Source organism: Aptenodytes forsteri, unplaced genomic scaffold (assembly GCF_000699145.1).
Source record: "Aptenodytes forsteri isolate BGI_AS27 unplaced genomic scaffold, ASM69914v1 Scaffold35, whole genome shotgun sequence".
In the NCBI taxonomy this organism is placed as follows: domain Eukaryota; kingdom Metazoa; phylum Chordata; class Aves; order Sphenisciformes; family Spheniscidae; genus Aptenodytes; species Aptenodytes forsteri.
In genome coordinates this window covers 2,448,560-2,476,342 of record NW_008795334.1, presented here as the reverse complement: position 1 = coordinate 2,476,342, position 27,783 = coordinate 2,448,560, and the positions used below count along the sequence as shown (strand labels likewise).

General features: G+C 39.0%; 1 protein-coding gene across 1 annotated transcript; it reads right to left on the bottom strand.

The window, feature by feature from the left end:
- Window positions 1-80: 80 nt before the first annotated feature.
- SMIM14 (small integral membrane protein 14) lies at window positions 81-26,574 on the bottom strand. The gene is made up of 4 exons (XM_009280146.1): window positions 26,469-26,574; window positions 11,504-11,552; window positions 3,844-3,992; window positions 81-3,265 (listed from the first exon to the last, which is right to left on the bottom strand). Exons 1-4 carry the CDS (start codon window positions 26,541-26,543, stop codon window positions 3,233-3,235), a joined length of 306 nt encoding a protein of 101 aa, XP_009278421.1. The 5' UTR covers window positions 26,544-26,574; the 3' UTR covers window positions 81-3,232.
- Between the last annotated feature and the right edge of the window lie 1,209 nt (window positions 26,575-27,783).

Below are 27,783 nucleotides of genomic sequence, written 5' to 3'. Positions count from 1 at the left end.
TAGATTATTTCAAATTACCTTAGAAATTGATAGGTTGGTGCAGTCCTACATCTTATACAAAGACTAACAAAGACAAAAGGTTACTAATGATTGCTATTTATTTTGTTAAGTCAATAAAAAGTGCATAGTACAAGCCCTTTATCCCAATCCAAGTACTCAGTAAAAGATTACTAGGAAACCGCAAATGGCACAGATGATTTTTTTGTTTGGCATAATTCAGACATTTTAAACCACCGATTTACATTAGGTACATCACATCATCACTCTTCCTTTTTCAATCATGAACATTACAAGTGATCGTGATCTGCAGACAATACATGAATACATATGATTTCTCATTTCAGAGTATAATAATTGTGTTAAGCAGACTCTAAAATACTATTGTTTTAACAAAGTTCTAAGCTAAGGTATAATTGTAAACTTCCCTCCTTATTTCCCAATTGCTACAACTTGCGTCTCTTACTAACCGAGCTTAAAACCCTTGTTACAGAATTAATCATCTCCTGAAGCTTCACATACCACTAATCTCTTCCACGCCTCTTCTCAAAATTTACCATAAACATCTGTAACCATAATACAATTATTTCATCGCAAACTACATCACTAAAGGCCAGATTTCTGCCACCCTTACTAAAGCTGCTACTAGTACATTATCTCAAAGTAGTCCCACAAACTTGAGTGCAACTACTTGATGAGTAAGGCACTATTTAACATGAATAAGAGTGGCAAAATACAGTCCTACAATTATTTACTTTCATTTTAATTGAGTGGTGATCTGAAGGTTATATCTTAGAGAGAGTATCTGAATTTAGAAGGCATACATTTTGATGTGGGATAGTGGCCTGGCTCTTTAGTAAAACATTTTACAATAAAATATTTGCAATGTTTTTTTCTTTTACATAGAAAATTTAAAATAGCAATTTACATGAGGAAAGTATACATGTATAAAATCACTGGGACAATTACTTAGAGGAATTTCAAGCAAAGACAGTTCATTTAAATGTAAAACACAACATTACTCTGAACAAAAAGTTCATTTGCCAAGACTGTTAGAGCTGGGTGCACATGGTGAGTTTTATAAATACATACACAGACATTTAAGTAAAGCGAGACTGATCCTCACAAGTGAGGAGCATCTGCTGTAAATCTCACCAACTTCCAATAGGATGAGGAGTGGCACTCTGTCTGAAATGAAGCCTGTTTCAGTTGGCTTTTTAATCAGTTGGAAGCCTGTTTTATGCATCCGATAGTGAGGGATTCTGGCCAAAAATTCTCGGAGAAAAGGTCAGCGTAGGAGGTTATACATATTTTCTTGTTGGTTCAACAAAATTATTACTTGATCTGTTCAAAACAGTATCCCAAACATAAATGTACATGGAAGGCAAAAAGCAAGCACAGTCAGATTGTTTGTCCCAGTGACATCTTTACACAGTGTTTGTGGCCTGTACACCATTAGACATAATAGGACAAATTCTCTCAGCTTCTCTGCTGCAGCGCCATTGCTTTACATAGCACCGCACTGATGTCACTGAGAGCACCTGGCCCAATCATCTTCTTCATTTTTTAATTTTTTTTAAATTTTTTACACATGCTCCTATGCTTGGGAGCACACTATGCCACAGAAGTTCAAAGGGCAATTACATCAAATTACAGAAGCCTTTCTTCAGGTCTACGCTGTACCTTTACAAGGAGGCTTAGCTGGCCCGCCATTTACCCTGAGAAGGAAAACCCCGCGTCTGTCAACCATGGGATCTGATGTGAGATTTTTTTTTACAGCCCATTAATACAAACCTTTATGTATCTTAACAGTTAGTCCCTTCAGCTCCGTAACTAAAGTCCTCATGAAATAAAGGTTTGTGGAGTAAGGCTTTGAATTCCCATGTCTGTTCTACTGACCTTTACGGAAAGAAGCTTCATGTTGGTAACATAAAAATGTTCTTTACATTATTCTTATCAATTTTTCAAATTGATCAAGAAAAATATACAGTGTCGCTTTTCTGTACATCTTTAAAATGTTCTTAAATTAATGTACATAAAAAAGTCATTCCCATTTGCTACAATGGGAGATGTGCACAGGTATGTGCACAGCCACACATAAACACACCACACATACACACAAATATTAGAGGGAAAAGACATGTCATATGTAGTCACCTGCAAGTTTGTTATTCAACAATTACAACCAGTAGATAAGGATGAAATGTTAAGAATTGCTGACAACACACAGGTGAAAAAACCTGAATATCCAGTATATGTTGTATACCAAAAGTTGGTAACCTCGGTAACCTCTTGGTATGATTTCATTCTGTCCAATATACATTACATCATGGCTAAAAACTTGTTAAGATACCGATTATTAAAAGACTATACCAGGACAGAAAATTCTACCAAGTTCTTCTCACTAAATTTCTCTTTTCATAAAGTCTGTAAGTAAACAAATCCATTTTTGGAATACATTTTTTTGACAACATATTGAATAAGATATATCATCTATTAATGAATAAGATTAAATTAATTTCTTTTTTGGTGGTATAATCTTTTATGTAAAGTTCCCAATATATATGTCAAAGCTTTGACAGTGGCAATTATCACATTCACTTCGAGGCGCATACACACACACACACACACACACACACTATAATTCTAGTGGACAATCCGTGCTTTTGCCGACAACCCTGAAAACTATGTTAGTGGTCCAAAGACCAGACTAAAAGCTGCTCTGAACCCAGGGCAAATATAAAATAATTTCAGTTTTTCACCACATAACTAAGCTAATAGTTGCAACCATAATATAACTCTCAAAAGCATACTGGAGAAAAAATATGGATTCATCTGAAGAAAGGTCAATAACCTTCCATTATTATAGATGCACAGGGATTTTCTTTTTCTTTCAATGCATATCAGAAATCACTGCAAAGAAATCAAGATTATTCTAACAGAAAGAGACTGAGTGGAATGTCCACAGTAACGGCAACAACCAAAAAACCTCTGCAACGCCTTATCATTATTCAAATTACCATCTACTAGGAACTGTAATAACATAAAAAGCAAAAATTAACTTAAAATTGAAGTCGCTAAAAGCAGTTCATGAAAATAACCGCTGAATGATAATCCTGCTCTATATAAATGAGAAAAGAAAACAGTATTGAATGGGGTTTAGGAGTAATCTGGTCACTTCGTTCATTTGGTCGTGCAAGGTTTTAGCTGCTGAACTTTTCCAATACTGAACGCTCTAGTCCACTGGTGGGGCTGGTGGTTCTTGTCCCTAGGGGGAAGGAAGGAGGAAAAGAAAGAAAAAAAAACACGTACAGGATTAGAAACAGTGCTTCACATAAAAGGATTTAGCAATTAAAGAAGAACGCAGAAGAGTTAAATTGTGCTTTCTTTTAAGATCTTTCACGATCTCTTTCAATATTCACAGTAAATGAGCACCAAAGAACAATACTGTTTCCTGCATCGATAGGGATTTTCCCATGATCCCACATCTAGGACAAAGATCACCTTCCCAGTTTCATGCTGTAATTTTGTTTACTGACTTCTGTTAAAGCTGTGATTTTCCCCTTGTACATAAGAAGGCAGGAGGCAGTTCCAACCACGGACAGCGAGTGTCCAGAGGACATTATGACCCACGCTCAGTCACCCGTGCCTGCTCCACCCCATGGCAGGCCTCACAGTTGGCCTTCGTGATTCTACTTTCACTTTGGTTTTACTCATTTTCATTGTTCCAAGAAAATACAGGAAGAAAATGTAAGGAAAAAAGGACTGCAAGGTCATCTGTATTAAAACCAAATACGTTTAAACGATTGTAAAGTCTCTCTGCAGGGCACTTTAAGACACACTTACATTATGTGGGCTGGTTGGCTTTCCGGCTGTGTTGGATCCTCTCAGATTACTAGGTCTCAGTAAGAACAAGACAAGTGCAATCACCACCCAGGCCATCATTATCATGGCAAAGCTGATGCCATTGTCACTGGAGGAATTTGGTCCTGGCACTATAGACAAGGAAAACTCAAGTTACAAACGAGAGTGACAGCAGAGTTCTTTCCTCAAGATGAAAACAAAAATGCAACATAAGTCTCAGAAAAAAAATGAAATATTTTTCAATCGATTTTTCTGATTAGTCCTTCCTTTTGGCTTTAAGACAAGTAATTCTTGGTTATTGTTACACTGGTTTTTTATCACATTTCTTATCCCTTTGAAAAAAGAATCTATTTCATAAGGTTTCACTGGAATTCCCAGAATTATCATGAATATTTTTTAGTTCACATTAACTCAATGAACTGGAGATCATAAACACACACTTTGTGTTCAAGAAATCAAACCTGATTTTTAAGAAATCAAACTTGATGCAAAGAAGACCCAGTAATATATTTATCTGGGGAAAAAACCAACACCTGCATGTTGGTGTTTCTTTTTTGCCTCACACAAATACAAAAATAAAGCTAAGAGATGAAAGCTTAGACTCTGTTGTTAGCCTACACACAGAGAACATGCTAATTCTAGCGAGAAGGGAGCAAACTAATGGTTATAATTTTGTTGGTTACTGTAAGTTATTGAGTGTTTGAACAAGCGTCAGTGTCAATGTGCCAGATCTCCATGACTGGTCATCCAGGTCATGTGGTATCTCTGAGAGCATCGAGGAAAACGGATCGCTCAGAAGGGGAAAAACTGCTGAGGAGATACATGAAAAAGTGAAGCCGAGGAATACAATATTCAAATTGTACACCTAATTTCCATACAGAATGGCTGAGACATCAAAGCATGGAAATAAAATTGAGAAAATCCCCTCAGACTGGAAATGGCTCGTTAGTCTTTTTGGATCAAGAAAGTCTTGCAAATACCTGCACATTTGAAAACATCAACTTTTCTCCTCTGAAACATAATTTCAGATGATCAAATTGTAACTAATGTTGTCAGCTAAAGTGTAAATCAATGTATAGTTAAGTACCTATGGTACTTACATGGCCCCATTTACAATAGTATCTAAAGACCTAACATCTTCATTAATGAACTGGATAATCAATTAATACAAAGCAATTAATATAAAGCTATAATGAATAACCTTCAGAAAGAGAAGAGCTATTCTATTTTACTACTCTAGTTGAAAACTTTAACATCCAGGGAAATTCGACAGGGACACTCGTATCTGTCAGATTTTTCAGTTGTCTCAACTCATTTGGATCATCTTGTTATGGCATCAAGTCTGGATTCGGTATTGGTTGGCAATTGTTCTTATTTAACATTTGCTAGATAACTTATACCCAGTGAACTGCTGGAGTCAGTTATTTCCTCGGAGGTTAATGCTGATACCAGAGAACCATCCTCATCACTGTCACACTGGGTAGCATTTTTAAGAGAGGCTCTTCTATGAAAGTGGTTTCTTCATAGCATAGCTAAGACACAGCAGAGGGGCACGAGGGCCACTGTGAGGAAGCTTACAGCTACTCCATTCACAACACTGCTGTTCTGCAAGTAAGACTTCATGAGTCGGGGCTGTCGGACCGACGTTCTTTACCAACATCACATGCACTCAAAAATGTCAAAGAAGAAAGAAAAAGGATTATAGGAGTTCATATTTCTCACAGTACCAACGAAACCATTAACACGCATGAGCAAATGAAACTGCCATACAGCTCTTGCCTTTTAAATGTCCAAAATATAGACATTTCAAAACTCAAGAAGCTGCTAATGTAGAGGAATCTTATGATTAGCAGTATATACAATTACAAGTGACAATTCTTTTGGAGATCTGAGTGAATAAAGGGCGCTGTATATGAGAAGGTATAGTGCAAAGAAAATAAATGAGAATGCTACAGCCTTTAATTCATTAAATTCTAGCATATAATTGATTCAGAAAGCATATGGAATTGTGCAGGTAAGAGTTTAGGCCTGCAATTGTGTTGAGGGAAAATATTATTGTTATCAACATGATATATCAATATTTTAAATCTTGGATGACCTCTATATATGCAATCCAGTAAACTAGCATATAATTCAGCATGAAAAGAACAACTGTTTTATTTTGGGGCTTCCAGACAACATTAATAGCCACCCTGAGACTACCTTCAGCAGCACGTAAGACAGCCTTAGGTACCTGCTTTGGCATGTATGTTCAGTAGAACATTGAAAATTCAGATCACCTGTTACGCTGGATTCCCCATACAATGCAGAGAAACAGGGACTAGTCAGGCTGCCTTCTGGAATTTTTGCTGACCCACAGTGCACTTAGGGTCCGTAGTGAAACAAGAGTTGTGGTAAGCAAATGCTGCTAGGTCAGCTCATGCTGCAGGTCAAGGAAGGGAGCAGAAGGAACCACAGAGGGAAATCACAGGCGTTCGTGCAAAACACAATTTCTATCCAGCCTGTGTTGTAATACGGTTTGGATGGAACCAAATGTGCTGAAACATGTTCTAAACCAAGCTAAGCAAGGCAACAGCTGATCTAACACAGCTTGGCCCTGTACTACCTACTCAAAGCATGCCAGATACTAAAACAGCCACAACACTGTTTACACTATTCAAGTACCATTAAATCCACATCTCTCACAAATGACCACGTGCTTTAATAAGGACGTGAGATATTTCAGAATCTGTTACTTTAATCTCTTAACATAAGGTGATGAGGATAAGCAAAATCTCACATAGCTGGGGCGAATCACACTTTTCAAAGCTTCGCATCACAAATCAAGAGAACAGACAAGAAGCTGTTTCAGCTACTGGGAGCAATAACATGTAGAATACGACAATCTTTTGCTACAAAGAGCTCCATCACTGAGATCACAAAATCATCAGATAAGACCAGCTTATGGATAAAGAACAGTTGAGTGAAGCTGAAACCAAGCAGGATGGAATTTATGCTGATGGGCAGAAGAAAAGATCTTATTTTTAAGAGTTCACAGCCACAGTGCTTTTACCTATAATTGGTATTTTTGCAGGTAATTCGGAAGTGGTTTTTTGATTCCTTGAAGAAGAAAGGCTATGCTATAAGAGCACCTGTGGATGATATTTTTTAATATTTCCAGGTGGCTAGAAGATTGTCCTGTTCTGACCTCACAGATGAATGTCCCTGCCACCATCCGCTTTGATGGATGGATCTGGTTATTAATCTCCAGTGCCTGGGAGACACCAACTAGTACAGAATACGTACAATATGTACGTATTCTCCTGGTAACCCGTGTCACTCTTACAGTCTCTAACCTGCCCTTCCACACAACACTGAATCCAGCCCAAGGTCTTTATTTTCAGAGTATCTGGTGCCCTGGGCTCAGCATACCTATATACCCATGCACTTCTGAATGAAACCTGTGAGCACTTCTGCCCCTCTGGTTACCTGGAATATTTTTACATCGCGGCTGAATTATCTCCATGCAGGAGAAAGCTTTATGAGGGGCTGGTCTGAGACTGGGGGATGAAGTCCCATGGGAGATAATGACTATGGTGAATCCTATCTGTTGCTCCACATATGAGATACAGTTCTTCGGCTTGCTTTTTCCTATAGAAACAGACTAGGCCACATAAACTAGTCTTCTCTCAGAGAAATGGGAAGGGAAAAAATAATCTGCTGTGACAGATGTTTCCCACCTCATTTAATGTTCTACTAGAAAGCAGTCAAAGCTACTAAAATGATGAGTTTGGTAAAAATAATTTCTAAAGATTAAAGGTCAACCGCCTCCTGATTGTGCAACTGAAATCTCAAGAATACAATATTAAAATTAATAAATGCCTTTGTTAAATACTCCTTACATGAACTTAGTTCTCTTAAAGTGCTATTTTTCATTCAGAGTGAGGTTGTACTCTAAAGAAAAAGAGGAACGATTGCATTTCTTTTACTGTAAAAGTATATTCCATGTGGTGCTTTTTGTCTGCCCTCTCATGGCAGAAATATCTGCTTTTGGATCTTCAGCTTTTTACTGTTTAACATCTGCATGTGGGAAGGCAAAAGCATGCTCTCTGACTTGTGCCTTCTTCTTTTCACAGTGTGTTTAGCCTCGCCTGTTCTGTGGAAGAAAGGTAGGAAACCGTATGAAGATAGGTATTTTACAGATGAATCATCAGGGAAGACAAAGAGCCTGTGGGACCTTCAGCAGATAACCCCTGCAAGCTGACACTCTCAAAGGCAGGGATAAGGAAACTGAAGAAAGCCAAAAAGGACTTGAGCGGAGGAAGGGAGAAGGGAATTACCAGGAAAGGGAGGGAAGAGTTGGCAGACATTTCATGCCGTTAGGTTAGGCTGCTGTGACTCCCCTAGATGAGTCCAACTCAAGATGAATCATAGATACGCATTCATTTTCAAATACATAAAAATTTGGAAGTAGAGTAGACAACATTTGAGATCGTCATCTCTGACCATATTACAAGCTAGTAGAGCACTGAGAATAGTGTTGAAAATATGAATGTGGTAAATCCAGGTCACATCTGGGAATAGCTAGAACACAGAAAAAACTCAGGCGGTGGCCCCTCATTTCCTTTGACATGGAAGGCTGACTGTGAAGGGCCATGAGCCATCAGAGCAGCTCAGTACCAGCTGGGGATCCTCCTGGGCTGGATGAATCGCTGATGTTGCAACTGCAACACACTCCAGAGAAATCTTCCCTGCTCCACTTGCACTGGACAGAATTCAGAAAAGAATTATCGCTCTTATTCCTCATTTCAAGGGAAACTGTAAGATCTTCTGATTTGCTGAGCATAAACAATCCCAACAGAATATTAAATGTGTTGCACATTCAAAACTTGCAGCCTTTTTTTTCCAAGGCACCCACTGAGATGGAGGGAACAGTCATCAGACTGATACATGCTTTGCCATCATAGCAGATACTCTGATGGAGAATCAGAGGAACAGCCATCAAGCAGAGCGCCCAAATGCTCTCTGAAGCGGTGCTCATATCCTCCTGTATGTAGGAGCACAAATCCGAAAGCACTGGTCCTGACCCCGGCAGGAAACTCTCTGCAGGGTAGTCACTACAATATAATGGTGCCAACAACCATAAATAAAAATTTAGAGCTAATAACACAAAAATGCGAATGAGGGAGCCTTGGTGCTACTGCTTTGATCTGGCTCCAAAAACCTAAAAAAGATCTGAAATCAAGGGTTGAAGAAACAAAGTGTGCTCAGGAAGAATCAATGCAGGGTGCTTCTGAGAACTTCCAGCTGGTAGCAACAGCATAACACATGACGCTGCTGTGACACTGGCTGAACCACAGCCCTGATGTTTCCCAAAACAAAACCACATACATCTCATCAGTTATTCCACAACCTTGCAACTTAAGAATCTGTGTATGACAACATTCCCAGCTGCGCTTCCAGAAGGAAGACCAAATTCTGGGAATGAGCAAATGGGTGGGAGTGAAACAAGCTTCTTCATATCACGGTCCTGAAATGAGGAATCAAAGTCAGCAAGTAACAGGAAATGGAGCTGTGGGACCTAGGGAAGAGGAGACCCACCTCAAACATAAGCTCATCACGGTATAGCTCATCAGAACAGGATGAAGCAATGGACAGAAGACTGGCCCAGAATTGTTTTAATCTGTCTCTGAAAACATGTCTAGAAGCTTCTCCAGGCTCAATCTGTTTATTTTTGCCTTTGACTCCTGGGAGTCTTACAGAGCTCATGTTGGCCCAAGCACAGAATCACAGAAGCATCACAAAATGATCTGACAAATAGGCAGTCAGTGTCATTGCATCAGCAGAAAAATACCTTTGCTGGAACTAAATTTAAGGCAATATAATAACATAGGAGAGGATTTACCCTATAATTTTTGCTTTGGTTTTTGAAACAAACCACTGGTTTGGAACAATTGCTGCCAAATTGCTTGCATCTGCACAGACAGTTATCGCAAGGATCTCTTTCAGGATGGAAAGCTATTTGCTGCAAACCATTCACATCCCCACTGTACTATAGCTTGGTAGTATGAAAGCTATCCCACAAGCTTTGTGCCCACACATAACAGAACTTACTCATTTATACAGTCTTTAGCCCAAGAGCTTCATAAATATTGATAAGCCCAGACTCCCAAGGCTTGAGTGAGAATGACCTACCATCACTTGGTTTTGACTGCGGACTAAAGCTCAGAAAGCTGCACAGCCTATCTGTGCCTATTTCTAATACAGAAAAGATTCTGTCTCCTGTCACCTGCCTCTTTCCCTCTCCTACATGCCTGTGATTTAACCCCCCCACACACATAGAAGTCAAAGGTGTGGGAGATGAAGAAGTCTGCCTTAGGACAGCAGCATTTGGGAGAGGAGGGGTGCTGGAAGTCATGGACAGCATAACTTGGAAAGCCCATAAAAAAAGAGTGAAGTCAGCAGCACTGTTAGAGCACATGTGCACCCCACTCTTCTTTTTCAGGGGTTATCTGGGAAAGCTCATAGCTTTTCCCCTTCAGCCCAACATGGCAATGAATCTGGGACTGTTTCACACTGGGAGGGCACAGTGCAAGTCCAAGCTAGATGCCCATCTCTAAACAGGTTTTACTGGGGAGTGAAGAGGGAGGAATATGAGAGTGAACGAAGGCATGCACTCTCCCCAAGATCCTGGAAACCTTGACTGCACTGCTCCTAGACCTGTAGAAGGCACAAGCACCAGCAGCTCTTGCTTCCAGGAGCACTGCTCAGGTGCTCCCTGCTCCCTCCGAGCATTACAGCACTCCTGATGCAGGCTAATTGAGTGAGTTCATATGCTCAGTTGGTAAAGCAATATAGGAAAAACAGATCCACTTCATTTTTATTTATAAGCATTTGGCGATGTTCCCTCTAGACCATGAAAAGTGTAAGAGCGCCTCAGGGCAAGCTTACATTAGTGCATAACCTCTGCACAGCTACGCTTCCCTGCAGATGTTGGTAACGTTTGACTATCCTAGTAAAGCTCACTGTTTGGGAGAGTTTTTTAGATGTATTTCACAGCAAATTTCAAGGAAGTGTACACATCAGTACTCTGCTTCATTAACTACACAGCCACCGAGTCAAACAGAAATGCAGTCACGGTGTATGTCAACTTATCAGTCAGAGCTCCAGGGAATCTCCTCTCCCTCACAGTGAAGTAGAGTGTTCACAGTACTGACAGTAAGTCACCCAGCCCCAGCCATGAACATGTGTGTGTGGGGGGTCTGTGCTGAATATCGCATCCTCACTGGTTAGGCTGCTATGACTGTAAGGAGGACAAATAAAGCCCCCTCCAAATTTTCTCCACAGGGAAAAACTGAAATCATCCTATTTGGAGGCTAATGGTAAGAGTCAGTAATGCTTGGGGCTCCATCAACGGTCATGCTGGTATATTGATACCTCCAGCCTGCTCACCATTGCCGCTTCCACACCAATGTTCATCTGCATCACAGATTCTCAGAAATTACCTCCCCCACAAAACAACTTTAGTACTGTAGTATTTGATTTCATGTCGTATGTTCCTATAACATTAAATCAACTGCTGCATTTTAAAGACCAGTCAGACTGTTTTTTAATTACTACTGTTTATTTTACTTCCATGCACCTGATCTCGATAGTTACTCACATTCCTGAAGGCATTCTGTGTCTGTGCAGTACGACTGGGATTGTCTCAGCTGAAAGAGAGAAAAAGAAAGGCATGACACTTAGCGATGAGACTTGGTCAGCTTTTACCGAAATCATGATTTAGTATAATGTCAGAGCACAAGTTCAAGATAAGGAAGATTATAACTGACCCTTTACTGCTTTGCACTTGGCCTATGGTGTGTGAAGAATCCCAGGTATAGAGGTAGTTTCCGAACACTATTTACATAATACCTTTAAATCACCTGACTAAAGTGCTATTGCTTCCACACAGGTTGCAGCCACTGAGTGCCTTTTAAAATTCAAGTTAAAAATCTATAGTGATATAGACATTGTTATATACAGATTTAGTCTCTACACACATTTTGGGATTTATAATGGATAGGTGTTACTACTGTTATCTAGATCAAGTAACATTAAAATACTCTGTGATTACATAATATGATCAGGCTGTAATAATGGTTATGCACAGAGAAGCTGAATTAAAATTTCATATTTAAACTTAGCAATTACTATTTTTTCCACCTAAGATCTTTTTTTAAAAGCAGATTTTTATATGTATTTTACTGGTTTTTCTCTTTACTGACGGGTAAAATTTAAAATGCTTTTAGCAACTGTAATGACTATTTGCATTTACAGACTAGGTAAGCTTGCTAACTGCAAGAAAAGTCAACACTGGCTGACCTGCAAATTGGTATAACTATTTCACAGATGACAGAGTCAAAAAAGAAAGACAAATATCACATTCTTTATCAGGCACAGAGAGGTTAAATGGATGGGTTTTAATCTGCTGTATTATGGAAATAGGTTCTATCCTCTGCTTAGGTAAACTACATGGATTAATAATAAAAGTTTTAAAAAGTACAGAATTGTTACAATGCCTTGGTTAGAACTGACATTTGCTTTTTGACACGTTTTATGTCACAGTAGTGTCACAAATCCCAACACTTCTTGTCATAACAGGCTAATCTGTTTATTACCAGTGTAAATACACAAATGTAAAGGAGAAGAAAAGATGATGTTCCTTATGAAAGAAATACGTGAATAATTTCTACAAACCCAATTTCCCCTTGTATTGGCATAACTGATTTGCTGTATGTAGTTATAATATTATGCAAAGCACATCAAGGAAACAGATGAGCAACCAAAGGAGGAAGACATTTGGAAAAGTTTAAGCTCCTTCCTTTATCATAATGATTTTCAATGACTGACATCTTTGAGAAAGAAAAAAAAACGTAATTGGAGACTGATCACATTCATTCTTTCATTAATAAATTAAGATCTGCTAGCAAATTTACTGAGACTACAAAGAAGTTCCTTAGGAAGTACTGGGAAGGCTGGATTTAACCTTTCAACTATTTCTATAGTTAAAAACAACAGCAGGGGAAATTCAAACAAAAGACTTCCTACTTACCTTATTAAAAAAATTAAAAATAAAAAAAAAAAATTCTATCAAACCAGGCATATTTCCTGTCATTCTTATACAAAAGCAAAAGCTCATTTTATTTTCAAACTTCGGAAGTCATTCTCAAAGGGGAGGTTTTATGTTAGCAATAGTACCAATTTGGAATATCTGACACTGAGAGATTCCTGAACTGGGAGAACTGGATATCACTATACCCACATTTTAAAGAGATCAGCAACATAATTATCTTCTGTTTGTACAAGGGTTTAATTCTGGCGGAGGCTTATAGTCCCTACTCTGTAAAACACAGTTTACAGGTATTCTTCAACACAGAATGATGCCCAGAATTAAAATGGGTAATAGTTATATGACCGGAAACATCGAAGACATCAACAAGCATATAGCATCTAGTTATCCCTCTGTCCCCAGGATGGTTAGTACTCATACAGCTTATCTAGTTTGCCCAGATAGGCAACGCTGTCTTGGGGTGTTCTAGCCACAATACTAGTTATCTCCCATTCTAAGTGCTACACTCTGTCCAAAGACAACTTTTTTAAACCATGCAATTAACGTTTCTATAAAAGCCATCTCAAAAAAAGGTACATGTACTTTTTGTTGCTGTTAACATCCTGTTCCTTCACCTGCCTACCAGATAGGCTTCCACTGCTACCACAAAAAAAAATGACGGAGCTCCAGCTTTGACTGACATGAATATGTTAGCCACCAGAGAAGCTTGTTTAACAACAACAGAAAGATATTCTGGCTACAGCTATGCCTTTCTTGAAGAGCGGTCTCAGTGGTGACCATGATCACACCATGCTTTGTCATTCACCATCACCTTGACCATTTCTTCATGAAAAGTCTACACACTGTCTGGAAATGCCTGTTGATGTAGGAGGCCACCTGATTAAGACACAATAAGTATTACATCCCGGAGATTTTGTGTGCCCGGAGGGTGCACTCAGGTACTGAATTTTATCCTACGGGCATCCTTGGTGATTTCTCAAAAGACAGGACAGGCTCCAAGACCTTAGAATGAAAAGTACTGCTGGAAACACCAATGACACAAATACTACAGTAAGCAAGCAGTCTTAAGAAAAATACCATTAGGAGTTGCTCTACAGATCTCTGCTGAAAAAATGCTCTTATATTAGATTATATCCTGCCAATATGGGAAAAAGTCTGCTTATGTACGGAGGAACAATGTACAGAGGAACCTTTACAAAGTACAGAGCCACCTGTACTTTGATAATGGGGCTGTGCTTTCCAGAGGGCTTGGACAACAAATATTCCTTTTTTTTCATGGGGATTTAGAAACCAACTGTACAAGGTAGGTTTAGAAACCTCAAGTTATGTTGTGAAATAGTTACAAGAGAAAAGTATGAAAAAACTGCATTTTTTATAATTTGTATGAAATTCCTCTAAATTGAAAACAATACATAATCATATAACCATGCAGATTTAAAGATCCCACCTAAAAAAAAAAATCACACTTCATAGTCTCTGCTACATTCATATCCAGCAATACAAATATTTCTTTGAAACATTTCTCAGAAATATTTCTCAACTATTCCAGGTAATATAAAAATTTCTTATAAAAACTACTTGTGCTGGAGAAGATTTGGTCAGAACAGGACCACCCATAGACTCGAATAGGTTTTAAGAAGCCATAGATCACGATAAAAAACACGCTCGAGTATCTTCTCACGCTCACTTTCCCTCCCGACTACAAGCACATGCAAAACCTCAGTAGTCCAGGAGCAGAAGCTCTAGGAGGGCTCTGTGAGCCAGGGGGCCAGGTAACAAATCTGTTTTTAACAGCTCAGTGACAGGCTGCATATTGTTCTTTTGGGATGAAACACGGCAGATGATGGAAATCGAGCAGCAGTACAAACAGGTTTTTCTCAATTCACTTGGGTGAACTAGTTCCTAACTCTGTAACCCAATACAAATCTGATCCCTTGCAGTCACTCAATTAGTCAAAAAAAAAGAAACGATTCTGGCACGTGTCTGAAATGCTTATGTAAGTTGAATGGCTGGGAAAGGTAACGCCTTTTGCTGAAACAAGAATGCTCCTTCTACCAATTAGCTCTCTCTTGATAACTACACCCTTAAGGGATATAGCAACTGTTGGAAAAAAATTGAATGTGAGACAATTCAATCATCAGGTAATTGAAAAAAGAGCAATTATCAGGGACTGGAAATAAACAGTCCTTTGTATTCAGATTTTCTGTGCTGATGTGGAGGGGGAGTTTAAATGAAAGTCGGTGGAATAACAGTAAAAAGTTGAACCAGACCTCCCCTCTTCTCAACAAAACCCTCAAAAAGACTTTTCAAATACACTCAATGTTTTTCCGACTGGGAACGCTACAGCCTTGATGAGAAAAATCTGAATAGAGAAGTAATTCTTAGAATATGTTAACTCTTACATGCTTAAAGGCAATATTATTAATGGTGATTTTGGTTTTATTCATATTTCAGAGATCCTTGTGTTGTCAAAAATGTGAATTTAGTGGAAGATTAATAGTTGACTGCCTGATCTGACACCTGCTAAAGTCAGCATCAGCCTTTTCATGTTTTTCAGTATATTCTGGAACAGGCCCTTAAAATGAACACAGAAATTAGGTGAGTGAAATATCAGGGCTTATTCAACAAAAGAAGAGGAGAATGAAAAATGTTACAAAAGTAAATATTTATAAAAATTATTATTTTCTTCCATTTAAATGAAGAGGATTATATCTGAATTTTAACATTCTCTGTGCAGTTTGTGATCCAAATACAATAAATATTCTGGAACAGGCCCTTAAAATGAACACAGAAATTAGGTGAGTGAAATATCAGGGCTTATTCAACAAAAGAAGAGGAGAATGAAAAATGTTACAAAAGTAAATATTTATAGAAATTATTATTTTCTTCCATTTAAATGAAGAGGATTATATCTGAATTTTAACATTCTCTGTGCAGTTTGTGATCCAAATACAATAAATGGCTTAGTGCATGTGAGAAAAAAAATGAACTAATTTATCTTTTATTGTCCAAAATGAAGTAAACACAAATTGTAAACAGCATGAAAGCTAAAAGGGAGCTAAAAAGGCTCCAAAATTTTCAGTCTTAATACAGTGCAAACTTGCAGGCAATACAAATAAAAATACTAATTATAAATGCACATTATTTGAAATACAACTGTGAACTTTAATTCTGTCCAAGTACTTTTAAAATCTTGAATAGCTTAAGTTAAAATAATTTAAATTAATAATCCCCACGCCACAAGAACTCTTGGTCAATACGAATATTTGGTTTCTGTGAAGCCCCTCATAAGTTCTTGGAACTGGGAGGCACCAGTGGCTGAATTACAGCAAATCAGCGTCCACTTACTGACATATTTTGAATGTAAACCCCACACAATGCCAAGAAAAAAAGAAACAGAGTTACTTCTAGTGGTAAAAGAGACAAGGGCTCTTCCTCACTCTTTCCCCATGACACTCAAATTTTGCACTGCAAAACTAAAACTAGCACATTTAAAATGGTTCCCAGTTCAAATTTGAAATAGCTCTTCCTTTCTTTTTTTTTTCTTTTTCCAAAAGACACAGCTTTTAGCGCCAGTTCACATTAACACAACAGTGTTTAGGTCCTGCTCCTCTGACACTATAGATGAAGTACAGTTTTAACATGCCATCTTGTGGATCAACAGCATTTACCCATCAAGCATACCTGAAACCTGACTGCGTCCTGCTGCTACTCCTACAACAGATGCCATGCTCTGATAGGAGTCTGCACAGTTTTTAGCAATGAGAGCCACCGCTTTTCACAATCCCCAGCTGTGAACAAAACGTGAACAGTCACAGTAAAGGGACACCACTATCGGCCTCTGGAAACTTTTCTGTGAAGTCACTATATTAAGTAAAGCCTCTATTTTTTCATGTGCAAACCTACTGCGGGCACACAAACGTGCCACTGTGCGGTGAAAACAGGGTGTGAACTTTTACTGCACGTTAGCTGCTCCACAAAATCACTGAAGTCCAACTGAAATAGTAAGCCCAGTGAAACAGCTTCATCTAGCTAAACAGAGAACTTGTTTTTCCAATACAGTGATCTCAGCCACTGGGATCATTTCAGTCTTCCCATGAAAGAAGTTAAGCTACTTTGCGTTTACCGCTCATCACAGATAGCTACTGTAGAGAAGGAAATTCAGACTTCTGCCTACCTTCACAGTAACGTGTTCTGTCAATTCCCTTGCTTCCTCTTCAGAGGAGTTTTCTGAAACTCTTCAGATGAGTTTTCAGAATTTGCTACCCCGGGGTTCAACAGTCTCACAAACCCTGGGACTGGCCCTGCAATCTCTGCTCAGACAAACTTATATTTTTTTTATTAAAGTCAGTAACGTCTTGCCTGAAAAAAGATTGACTTCCTATCCAGTATGAATACTTTTTCTTTTTAAGAGTTAAGTGTATTATTTAAGAGTTAAAAAAAAAAAAAGACAAAGCATACAAATATCAGGAAGATACCAATGATCAGACAGCTCGCCAGTTTGTCATTTTTCAGAAGAAATAATGGCATAATCCCTGTCCAAAAGCACTTTCCAACTCCAGAAATGGTGCAATAAGAAGTAACAAAACAAGAACAGGACTAGTAGCAGGAACACAGTGCAATAATCAATGAAGTCTAGTGTGAATGGCAATGAGATGAAAATAAATTATTTATGTAGGGATAATCAAAATAATTGCCTTTTAGAGTAACTTTTGAGACAGCTCAAAGCAGAAATAAGTCCTCAGAAAAGACATGAATGAAAAATTAGCAAGTTCATGAGCCAGGTCAGGAAAAGACCTCCATAGAAAAAATTGTGATGGAAGAAAGCCCAAAGAAATGTGTGAAAGAAACAGATAAATTAGGTACAAAGATAGGAGAGCAGAAATGGATAATGGTGGCAATGGAAAGAAAAGAATAGGTAAGTAGGAAAGCAAGGACAAATAACTAACTTGATATGGTCATTTATCCCATGAATACAAGTAAATTTAAAACAGAATCATAAAGACTGTTGATAGAAAATTTTATGCGATAACAAGGGCAAAATATCATCCCTTGTGAAAACAATTTTTTACAATTTAGACCAGTTGTAAGCTCTGCTTTTTCTCTCCAATGATGCCAGAAGATGACAACACCATGGCATACTCCCGATGGTGTTCTCATGCTTCTGGGTAATGAAATCACTGTTTAAGCTTTGTTGGCAGCCACGTCTGTTCTGTTCAAAGTATATAAACGATTTAGTAAACAACATGATAAATAAATTGCTGTGGTAGGATAGGCCAGTCCTGAATACAAGCCAGGTTGCAAATTGAATTGTAGCATTATCCGCAGAGTTCAGATTTAAAGATACAAAAAATGACACCTACATGCATTATTCTGCTACAAGCTGGCCAAGAGAAATACGAGAAAAATAAGGGGAAAAGAAGGGCATACTGATGGAATTAAATTGTCTCTTAAACTACATTAGCTTCTCTTAGAGGGACAAACAAGGAAAAAGTGAACACTGCCTTCCCCACTCCTACATTTTCTATGAGCATATGCAGAATTAAAATAAAATAAATGATTGTTCATACAAGGACAGAATAACAGTCTGTGATAAAAATATGGAGTTTGGTCCTATGAGGTGACAAGTAATTTTCTCTCCCATGGCAAATGAGAGAGAAGGATGGTTGGTACCTTTCAGAATAATATTCCCAGATTACAAACCAACTCTTAAGACCCAGAACCATCAGCCAGTTATGACAGAGGGAGAACATTATTAACTTTCGTACTGAAAGACATGAAATCTTATGGAGGAAGATGCAGCAGATGGATCACTGTGCAAACAGGAGCCCTGATTCGGGCAAGAACTCATTCTTCCCTTTATTTTCTCATTTCTCCTGGGATTGCTGTTTCACCTTGGCATCATATAGATCCCCTCTTTCCACACGTCCCTCACTTTCCTACAATTGCATGACTTTTATCGGTACTTCATTTTATAATTTTGCTGGCCTTCAGGACCTGGGATATCACTGGCATCCTGCTTTTAGTGAATGCAAAGCAGAATGAATTAGCAGAACAGGGAGAGTCAGGGAAAAGAAGCAGCAGCAGCGTGATAGTCAGGATCATTACAAGGACTCACAGCACCTCTGACTACATGAAATACTAGACAACAAATGGATGAGATATAGAATATTACACAGTATTAGTACAGAGGCATCTGAAAACATTCATGAAAAACATACACAGATCTCCCAAAAGGGCATTAGCAAACTTGTATCTAAAATACAAAACCAGAATACATGTGGGTTTTTTGACCAAACAGTTGAGTATCTTCTGCAAAATGATGCATATTAGCAAATGAAAAGAGTACTCCCACGTAGACAGCCTTGAGGAAAAGGCTTAGAACTAGGAGTTCCAACAGATAAGTACAGTTTGCTCTAAGTGTTGTGCTCTAAGTATTGATTACATCCACATCTGGCCTGAGAGAAAAAGCACAATTTTCTCCTTTTTCCTCAAATGAGATGGCTACAACACAGCTCTGATCATCAAACACAGTTCAGCCATTCATAATACAGGTTATAGCTATTAATTACTTCTGGAATATCAAGCTGACAGAATTGTCAATGCATATTTTTCTACACTGCTTGCAACACTGTCACCCTGTGAATGCTTTGAGGTGGTCATGAGGCGTGACTGAGGTGTTTGTTTTGCTTTTTTTTTTTATATATACTGGTTAAGAAGCGGCAGCTTCCAGCATACTACAAAGCTCAGGAATGGGAAATGCAAAGAATGACAGGCACCTTCAACTTTCAGTTAAGTCCTGATACCAAACCCCTTATAGGAAAAAATGGTCTCCATGGGACATAGACCAGAGTGGACACCATTTTTCATGGCTTTTTTTTCTTTTTTTTAAACATCCACTTACCTGTCTAGAAAATAGTCTCCATTTAAACTGCTTGATCTGGAACTAGTTTCTAGCTTAAAGACCATTAGCAGTGCATGAATTCTGTGATACAGTTTTGGGGCCTTAACCTGTGCAACACCAGCACTTTGAGCACCCAGTGAAGGCAGGGAAATGGAGGTCAGCGCAGCAAGAGCACGCAAGAACAAGCTCGCTCCCTGCCACTCCAACCTTGTCTTTTATTCTTTTGGCCCAGTGCCTTAGGAGGTGCATCAAGTCTTTTCCCCTGCATCTCAGAAGGATGATAGCTTCTTTGTCCTAATGAGCAACCTAAGGTTCAGCTGTTAGGAAAGGTCCTTTTTGAACCAGCTTGAATGCCGAGAAATTGGGAATTGAAGGCACAGGTCTGGAAAAAAAGAGGGCAAGTGAGAGCAAAATGAAATTTCCTGCTCTTGGGGTGGTTGACTAAGAAGGGCTATAGACTAGAAGCAGTAGCAACTGCTATTACAAAAAAAAAATTAGAAGGCAAATGCCATGGCACATGTGTAAGAAGTCTCTAGGGCAACCTCCATATTTAGAAGGTCACTTTAAATTATCACAAATGTATTCGGTATAGTTCTGCTGCGCTTTCAGTAGAAGGCCACGTCAGCAGGGTAACTCACTTTTGCTGGTTGCCTGAGGGACTGTTTAAGTCGGGCTTAGCTGTGCTGACATCTTGAGAGCTTTTCAACCATTTGCAGCACACAACGCAGATCTATTTTAGTCATCTGTGTTTATTCTGTGCTGTTTGCACAAGGTCTCCCTCAGCCAAGATTCATGGCTATGCTGGATACTATTTCAGACTATGCCTGTTTATAATAGTAAGACTCTAAAATGACCTGGCCAAGAGAATTATGTGGAAACTTGGTTGACAAAAGAGTGTTTGAACCAATTGTGTTGAAACAGTTTGAGAATTTGCAACTTTTGCAAATTCTAGTGACACCTCAAAATACAAGAGAGGTTAAAATAAAGAATTATTTGCTTTGTATCCCCCAGAGTTTTTGAGACATTCAAGCCTTCTGGTATAGCAACATAACTAGACATGGGCCATTACTTTGCAATTAGCTACAGAAGAACAAAACACAAGGTTGTAATTCCCACAGAGGTCTGTAAAGCCATCAAATCTCTACAGTAGAACTGCTGGCAGTTCATCAAAATGGGTCCTTTTGTATTACAGAATCAGAAATGTTTTGGGTTAAAGAACATATTGCTCTTTTTCATAGAAACTAGTATGAGAGAATTCTAAAGTCACACTTTCTGTAAAGCAAATAATACTGTATCAGAAGGGAAGAAAAAAAAGGACGTTTACATCATACAAAGTTATGTGTGTTACCGGCTTGCTTTGACATTTCTGGCCACTCTAAGTAGTCACATGGTCTCAGGCTTCATGGAAGATGCTCTATGTGTAATTATCCCCCACCACCACCACATACACTGTGTTTTCAGTCTAGTTTTCAGACTTGAACTGAGCCCTGGACTAAGATACTCCATGGATCAGCCATGCTTACTCAGACAGCATCAAAGTCTGGAGGAGTAACATAGTGCAATCAGATTTTTATTTTACAAAAGAAGTGAAAAAAAGGGAAATAAAAAGGTTTAAATAAAACATCATTCTTATCCAGAGATTTACTATCTTCTGCCACAACTAAGACAGGAACGATTTCCTCTGGATACCACAGAATGTCCTTCACCGTGACTCTTTCAAACAACCAGCCCTTGTCTGACAGAGTCCCCCCATTAAAGTACTTGATGTCGTTTGTTGTTCTTCATTCTTGAACTTTGGCTCTTCTTGTCAAAGTAAGTTTTGTAGAGGGAGGAGACTGAACAGGAGATAAAATCATACAAGCTAACAGACTTGTCATTGTCTTCTGACAGCTCTTGTGTATCTGCAGAGGATGGAAAGTCTTGCGATATTTTTCTTCTGTGCTTACTTCCTCTTATGGAAGTTCCCAATTATATGCTATATCCATAGAGTAAATAGTGAGCCCAACATACAATAGTCAAATTGTTACACAACACCACCAAATCATAACAGATGTTGCCATGGTTATTACATACTAGAAATTATATTTATGGAGTCACAGCCAAAGACTTTAGATTTCTATTGTTTCCTAGGAATATTTGGAAATCATAATATTTGCTTATTATTTACAGTGGCCATGCTACAGAAGTTTACCATGTGCAAAATTTTCCTATTTTGACACCAAGGAGAACCCTGAAAAATCCACTTCGGGAAAACGATAGAACATTCAGCATAAGAGAATTCAATGCCACTTAAGTATGTATATGTAAGTTATAAGAACTGTAGGTACGAACAATATCTCCCAGTTAATAAGCAGCAAAAAATCTTTTAAAAACATCATGCACATTAGAGATGTACAGTCCACTGTCTATAAAATCTTCATGGTATTATGAATTAAGAAGAAAAAAAATCAACAAAACAAACAAAACAAACTCTAATAGAAATCCTGTGTATTTGAATATGTATTTTTAACTCTACGTGTAATAGTCGTAACTGAATACATCATGTGTTCTTCATTAGCAGAAGCCTTAATTCTTATCAGTGTTGTTCTATACAGGTATAAACAAATTAGTCTGTAAAAATTAGTTTACTGTAATGCAAATGCAAGTTATTAAAGTCTACATCAATCATGGGGTTTTTGCACAATGTCATTACTGGACTGAAGAATCCTAAAAGTACATTTCCACACTTGGGCATCTCTTATAATTACATTGTTATTCTGTTAAATTTGATCTTAAGTCTGAACTTCTGGATTTACAATGCTCGGTCTGGAGATAATTACAACCACCTTGTTACACAATTTGCTCCAAAATCCTGACAAGTACTCCCAGCTATAACACCATTCAAATGTGCTCTGGTGTGTTTTATACCTATCTAGGTTAAAAAGAATCAATAATTAAGTAGGCATAGGGAACCATTCTGGGTATACAGCATGTTTGGATATTTTTTTCCCCCCACAGGCTGAACAACTACAGATTGCCTAGCTTTCTTGTATTGCAATGGTTTTGGAGTAAAGGTTTTGAGGATCCAACTTTCGGAGGTAGTGGGCAGCCAGTCTCCTCTGAGACTTGTAGGGTTCAGCAACTTTGAGAACCGATGTCCAAGGGTTCCTTTTAAAACAAATAGTAAAATTCCTGTTTGCTTATGTTGTGTAAGACTGAGTGACAAAACAGCAGCTTAGAAAGCAAACTCTTACTTTACTTTACTGTAAAAGTTACAGATGCAATAATGAAGGTTTAGCAAGTCTCCTGCTAAAATCATGCAACAGGTCACTTGAGGATAGTCTGGCTGCTGACTGAGACGTTTGAGACTGTTCCTTTCTAGATTCTGCTGAATTATCCCAGCTAGTGATTTGCTCTTATAAATATTTAGAAGCATCTGTTTTGCTTTTTAGGATAGATGAAATCTGGCATTTCCCCTTACTCCTCACAGTTTCAAGTGCTAATTGGTATGATCTTTTGGAAGCTGGACACTGAGCAATAAACTCCATTCCTGCAACTACATAGGAACACTGTTAGACTGGTCTTGGTTACCACCCAAGAGGGTGCACCTACGATGTGCTCTGTTTACATTCACAACGCAGGAACCAGTGTGCCTCCAGATGATCCATTTGCACCCACCTTACACCGCATAGAGCAGCCCAGGAACAAAATCTCACAGACCTTTGTGGCACTTCTTCTGACTTTGGCCACAACTCACCTACATCGTTCATACCTAGAATCCTCCAGCCACAACATAAAGAGAACTGGCTGACTGGTGCCATTGCCTGTCAGTACCTTCTCGCAAAAAAGGAAAAGATAAAAAATGCTGAATGGGGGTCAAAAGTCTGAACCATACTGGTTCAGATTTGCATCTGACAAGCCTCAGAGGAAAGAGCAGCCAACACGCATCCTCCTTCCTCCTTCCCAACTTCCTGAAGCTTATTCCTGGGGGTTCCTTTGTCACCACTGCAGCATGTGTCCAGAAGTCTCAAGGTCCAGAATCAACACAACTGTGGGATATGCCACAAACGTCATGTTGAGGACAAGAGGAAAATCGTTCTTGGGAAAGGACATGTGTATGAGCGTCCATATGGGGGTAAGCAGGGAGAGCTCAGAATATTTTGAAATTGTGCCTCTAACTGGGAAGCATGAGCTAGGATGGCTGGGCCCTGACCTAAAGGCTCCACAGAAGAGGACAACTGTTCTCCACAGAAGCCTCAATTTTCTACGCCCTTGTGCCAACAGCATTGACCTTTAAACAGTGTGTAAGTACATTGAAGGATGCGATTACACCCCTGTACTCAGCACTTTAAACCCGTACCTGGAATACTGCATCCAGTCTTGGGCTCCCCTACATAAGATGTATTTACAGACTGAAGTGAATTCAGCAGAGGGTCACCAGGGGCTGGAGCACTTGCCCTGTAAGGAGAGGCTGAAGGAGCTGGGCTTATTCAGCCCAGAGAAGGTTACTGAGAGGACAGACACAGGCTCTTCACAGCGCTGTATGGCACAGGGTACGATACATTCAACTAAAACAGTGGATGGAAAAAATTCCCTACCACAAGGACTGTCAAACATTGCAGCATGTTGCCCCAAGAGGCTGCAGAATTGCTATCCTTGAAGGTTTTCAAGACTCAGCTGGAATAAAAGCCCTGAATGACCTGGTCTGAATTCACTGTTGACCCTGCTTTGAGCAGGAGGTCGGCCTAGATAACCTCCTGAAGTCCCTTCCACCCTGAACAATTCTGATAACACCAGCAAATGGGCACACATCCCTTTCACTTCCTGCACCTCCATCCCCCAGACAAGCCTGTTGCCTGTTTAGCAATATGAAAGTGAGTCAACCTCTAATGACTTGTAAGACTCAAGAGTGCACTGGCTGCACCACACTTGGGAACTACCAAAGGGAAATCATATCAGGTCCATAAAGCACATGGAATTGGCTATGCAGACATGCTTTATTTGTCTGGTGTCATTTTGGACTTTTGTGCAGCTGGCCACTACACAGATCTGGACTGTTTGGCAACTCCAGCTTTGATGCTTAGCCCAAGGGTCTTGTGGTCTGTGAGATGACAACTGCTTGTCATTTCCTTTCGTCCTTGTGCGGGATCATTTGGCCTTCTGCTGCAGCCACTGACGTAGCCCTCCCACTGAGAATCTGGTCTGGGGTATTTTGGCTCCCAGTGTGGCCTGTGTGTTTTTGAGGAGGCATTCTGTGTGCACAGGCCCAGGGGCGCAATGTGAGAATACGATGGCACAGGTTCTGCAGTGCTGCGTTATGGACATGTGTGGTGAACTCTGCTTACTCTGAGCAGAGTAATTCTGGAAAATGGGGTCAGCCAAGCTCCCTGAGAGAACACACAGGCGCAGCATCTGCCTGGCTTTAGGTCCTTCCCCTGGCACTCCAGACAAGATAGTGTAACAATGCAGTCCAAGGCCAAGAAAGTGCGGACACTCCGGATTTTATGTTCAGGGTGAAGCAGGGCTATATGAGTGCAACCCACACATCTGCAAGAACAAGCTATATATACTTCTTGCAAAGTGCTGTTTAAAACAATGTTCTCTTGTGGATGTATGCACGTGGAAGTGGTTTTATTTTAAGGGCAAGCACACAAGTTGATTCCTTATTCCCAGACATACATTCCTTGGGGACTTACACATTAGCCCTGCTCTTATCATAGGCTAGTGGATGCCATATTTTCCTGATAATCTTCCTAAAATACTGATAAGATACGTCTTGAAGAAGGGCCTGATCCTGGAGAGGATGCTCTTCACACCTACTGCCTTGAGCAGTTGATGTACTCAGTAACTTAAAAGGACATTAATTTAGGCCCTAAGAAAGAAAATGGGATAAAAACAAATTTATGAAAATCAACAAGGGGAAGCACATCAAATTAAGCTGATATAAAATATGATCTTAAAAAACAGTTTAACCAAATTAGAGTTGATATCAAGTTCACCTAATTGCTCACAGTTCACAATTGTTCGTGTTATTTTTAAAAATATATACTGTTACTTAGAAAAAATAATTAGCACTTTGTAGCTTTTTCTTCAATGGACATTGAACTAAGTTCCATATGGAAGCAAAGAATCATTGCTATTTTACAGGTCACAGTTACAGCAGTGTAAAATAACTTGCTTGAAGTTGCTCAACCATATCAACGACATAGCAAAAAACAGAACTCAGAACTCAAAATCACTGGATTCTCAACTTCAGAATTTTTTAAAGATTAGTTTTAAAAATTTAGACATTGTTATCTTGCCATATGAGTACATAGAACTTCGTATGTGTGGTATCACCTTGAACTCAAAGAGTTTGCAGGGCAGTTTCTTTGTTTTTATGCAGACTGAAAAAGGGTTACAAACGTTTCAACAGAAACACTGTCAATGCTGTAAAATGAAGTCCTGGGAAATAAACAGAAAGCTATCATTTGTATTAACTATTCAAAAGCTCATCAGAAAGTCAGATACACAGATTCTAACTGTACACACAACTGAATAAGCAGAATCAAAAGCATCAGTAACAGCAAGTCTGCAAGAGCTGAAGTAATGTCTGAATAACCACCCTTCCAAATATCCTCATGTTATCCTTACCAGATTAATCAGTCTTCTCATTGCATGTTCATGTGAGCAAATGCATTCACAAGGATCAAATCCACCTTCTGCCATGGTTCTCTGGATAAACCTGAACTTGTCTGTGAACACCTAAGAAGAATAAGAATAAAAGGACAATGAACTCTTTTCCAACTGACCTTATTTTCCAGAGACTCACACATCAAGTTTCAGTTCATTTAATGCCAGGGTGAAAAAGCAAAACAAAGCAGGGTAATCCTATTATTCCTTTGGCAGCATGAATGAAGAAGTCTGGTATGTGCAGTTACATTTTGATGTTGCTGAAAGCAGTGTCTCGCACAGGCTTCCTTAGAGAGCCAAATAATTTTTTTGCAAGAATTTGTGTGTGTGTCCTGGTTTTTTTCCACATACCACTATGAAATACATCCTAACAAACAAGAACCTCAAAGATTAAATTCTGGTCTCTCATCTGCATAGTGGGACTCTTTAAGTGCATGAATACAATATGAAGACTCAGGGGAACTTGTACTCCTAAACCCCTAACAAACTGCTGGCATTCTCCCTCTGGACCAATGTACAGGAAAATAATTTAAAACCTGGTAACTTCTTTGCTAAAGGGAGAAACAATCATCCTTATTGTATAATGAAAGCAAGCAGCAGGGGTGCAAAAGTGGATGTACTTGGAAACACTTTAAAAATAGAGCTACACACACTAATTTTAGATCAAAGAAGTAGGTCATTCACTTAGCAATACAGAAAGTTCAAAGAAGCTGTAATAGACATGGTAGGGAATCAATTCTAGGTTATTCACCTGCTAAAACCATTTACACCAGACATGTCAAGCATATTCAAGCGTATCTTTACTATTTACCAATAGCCTTCTCAGTGACTTAATTGATAGTCAAAATGGGCAGCAGATTGCAAGGCATTTCTACCCTTGTGATCAAATCGGGGACTGATTTCTCTCGAATGAGGACTCTTAGGATGTATTAGATCAGTTCTGTGGAATGATACTTTCAAAATATTTTTGTTAACTTGGCATCAATAAAGCTAGATTCAGATTGTGTTTGTGTTGCACATGCTGGGGCCCTAATGTGAGGTAACTGGCAAGCTTAACAGATGCAGCAGCATAGAGCAGATAGATTCTCTCAATTTCCTAAAACAAGTAGTTTATGAAGGTGCCAGCCATGTGATAAGGGTGTGCTGAATCAGCAGATGTGCTCTGCAGCCATCACCTATAAAAACTTACAGCTTTGATCACACATAAGCATTTTAATGTTTAACCTCACTAGGAGAAATAGGAGATATCTTCATTCAACAGAATGTATCACCACAA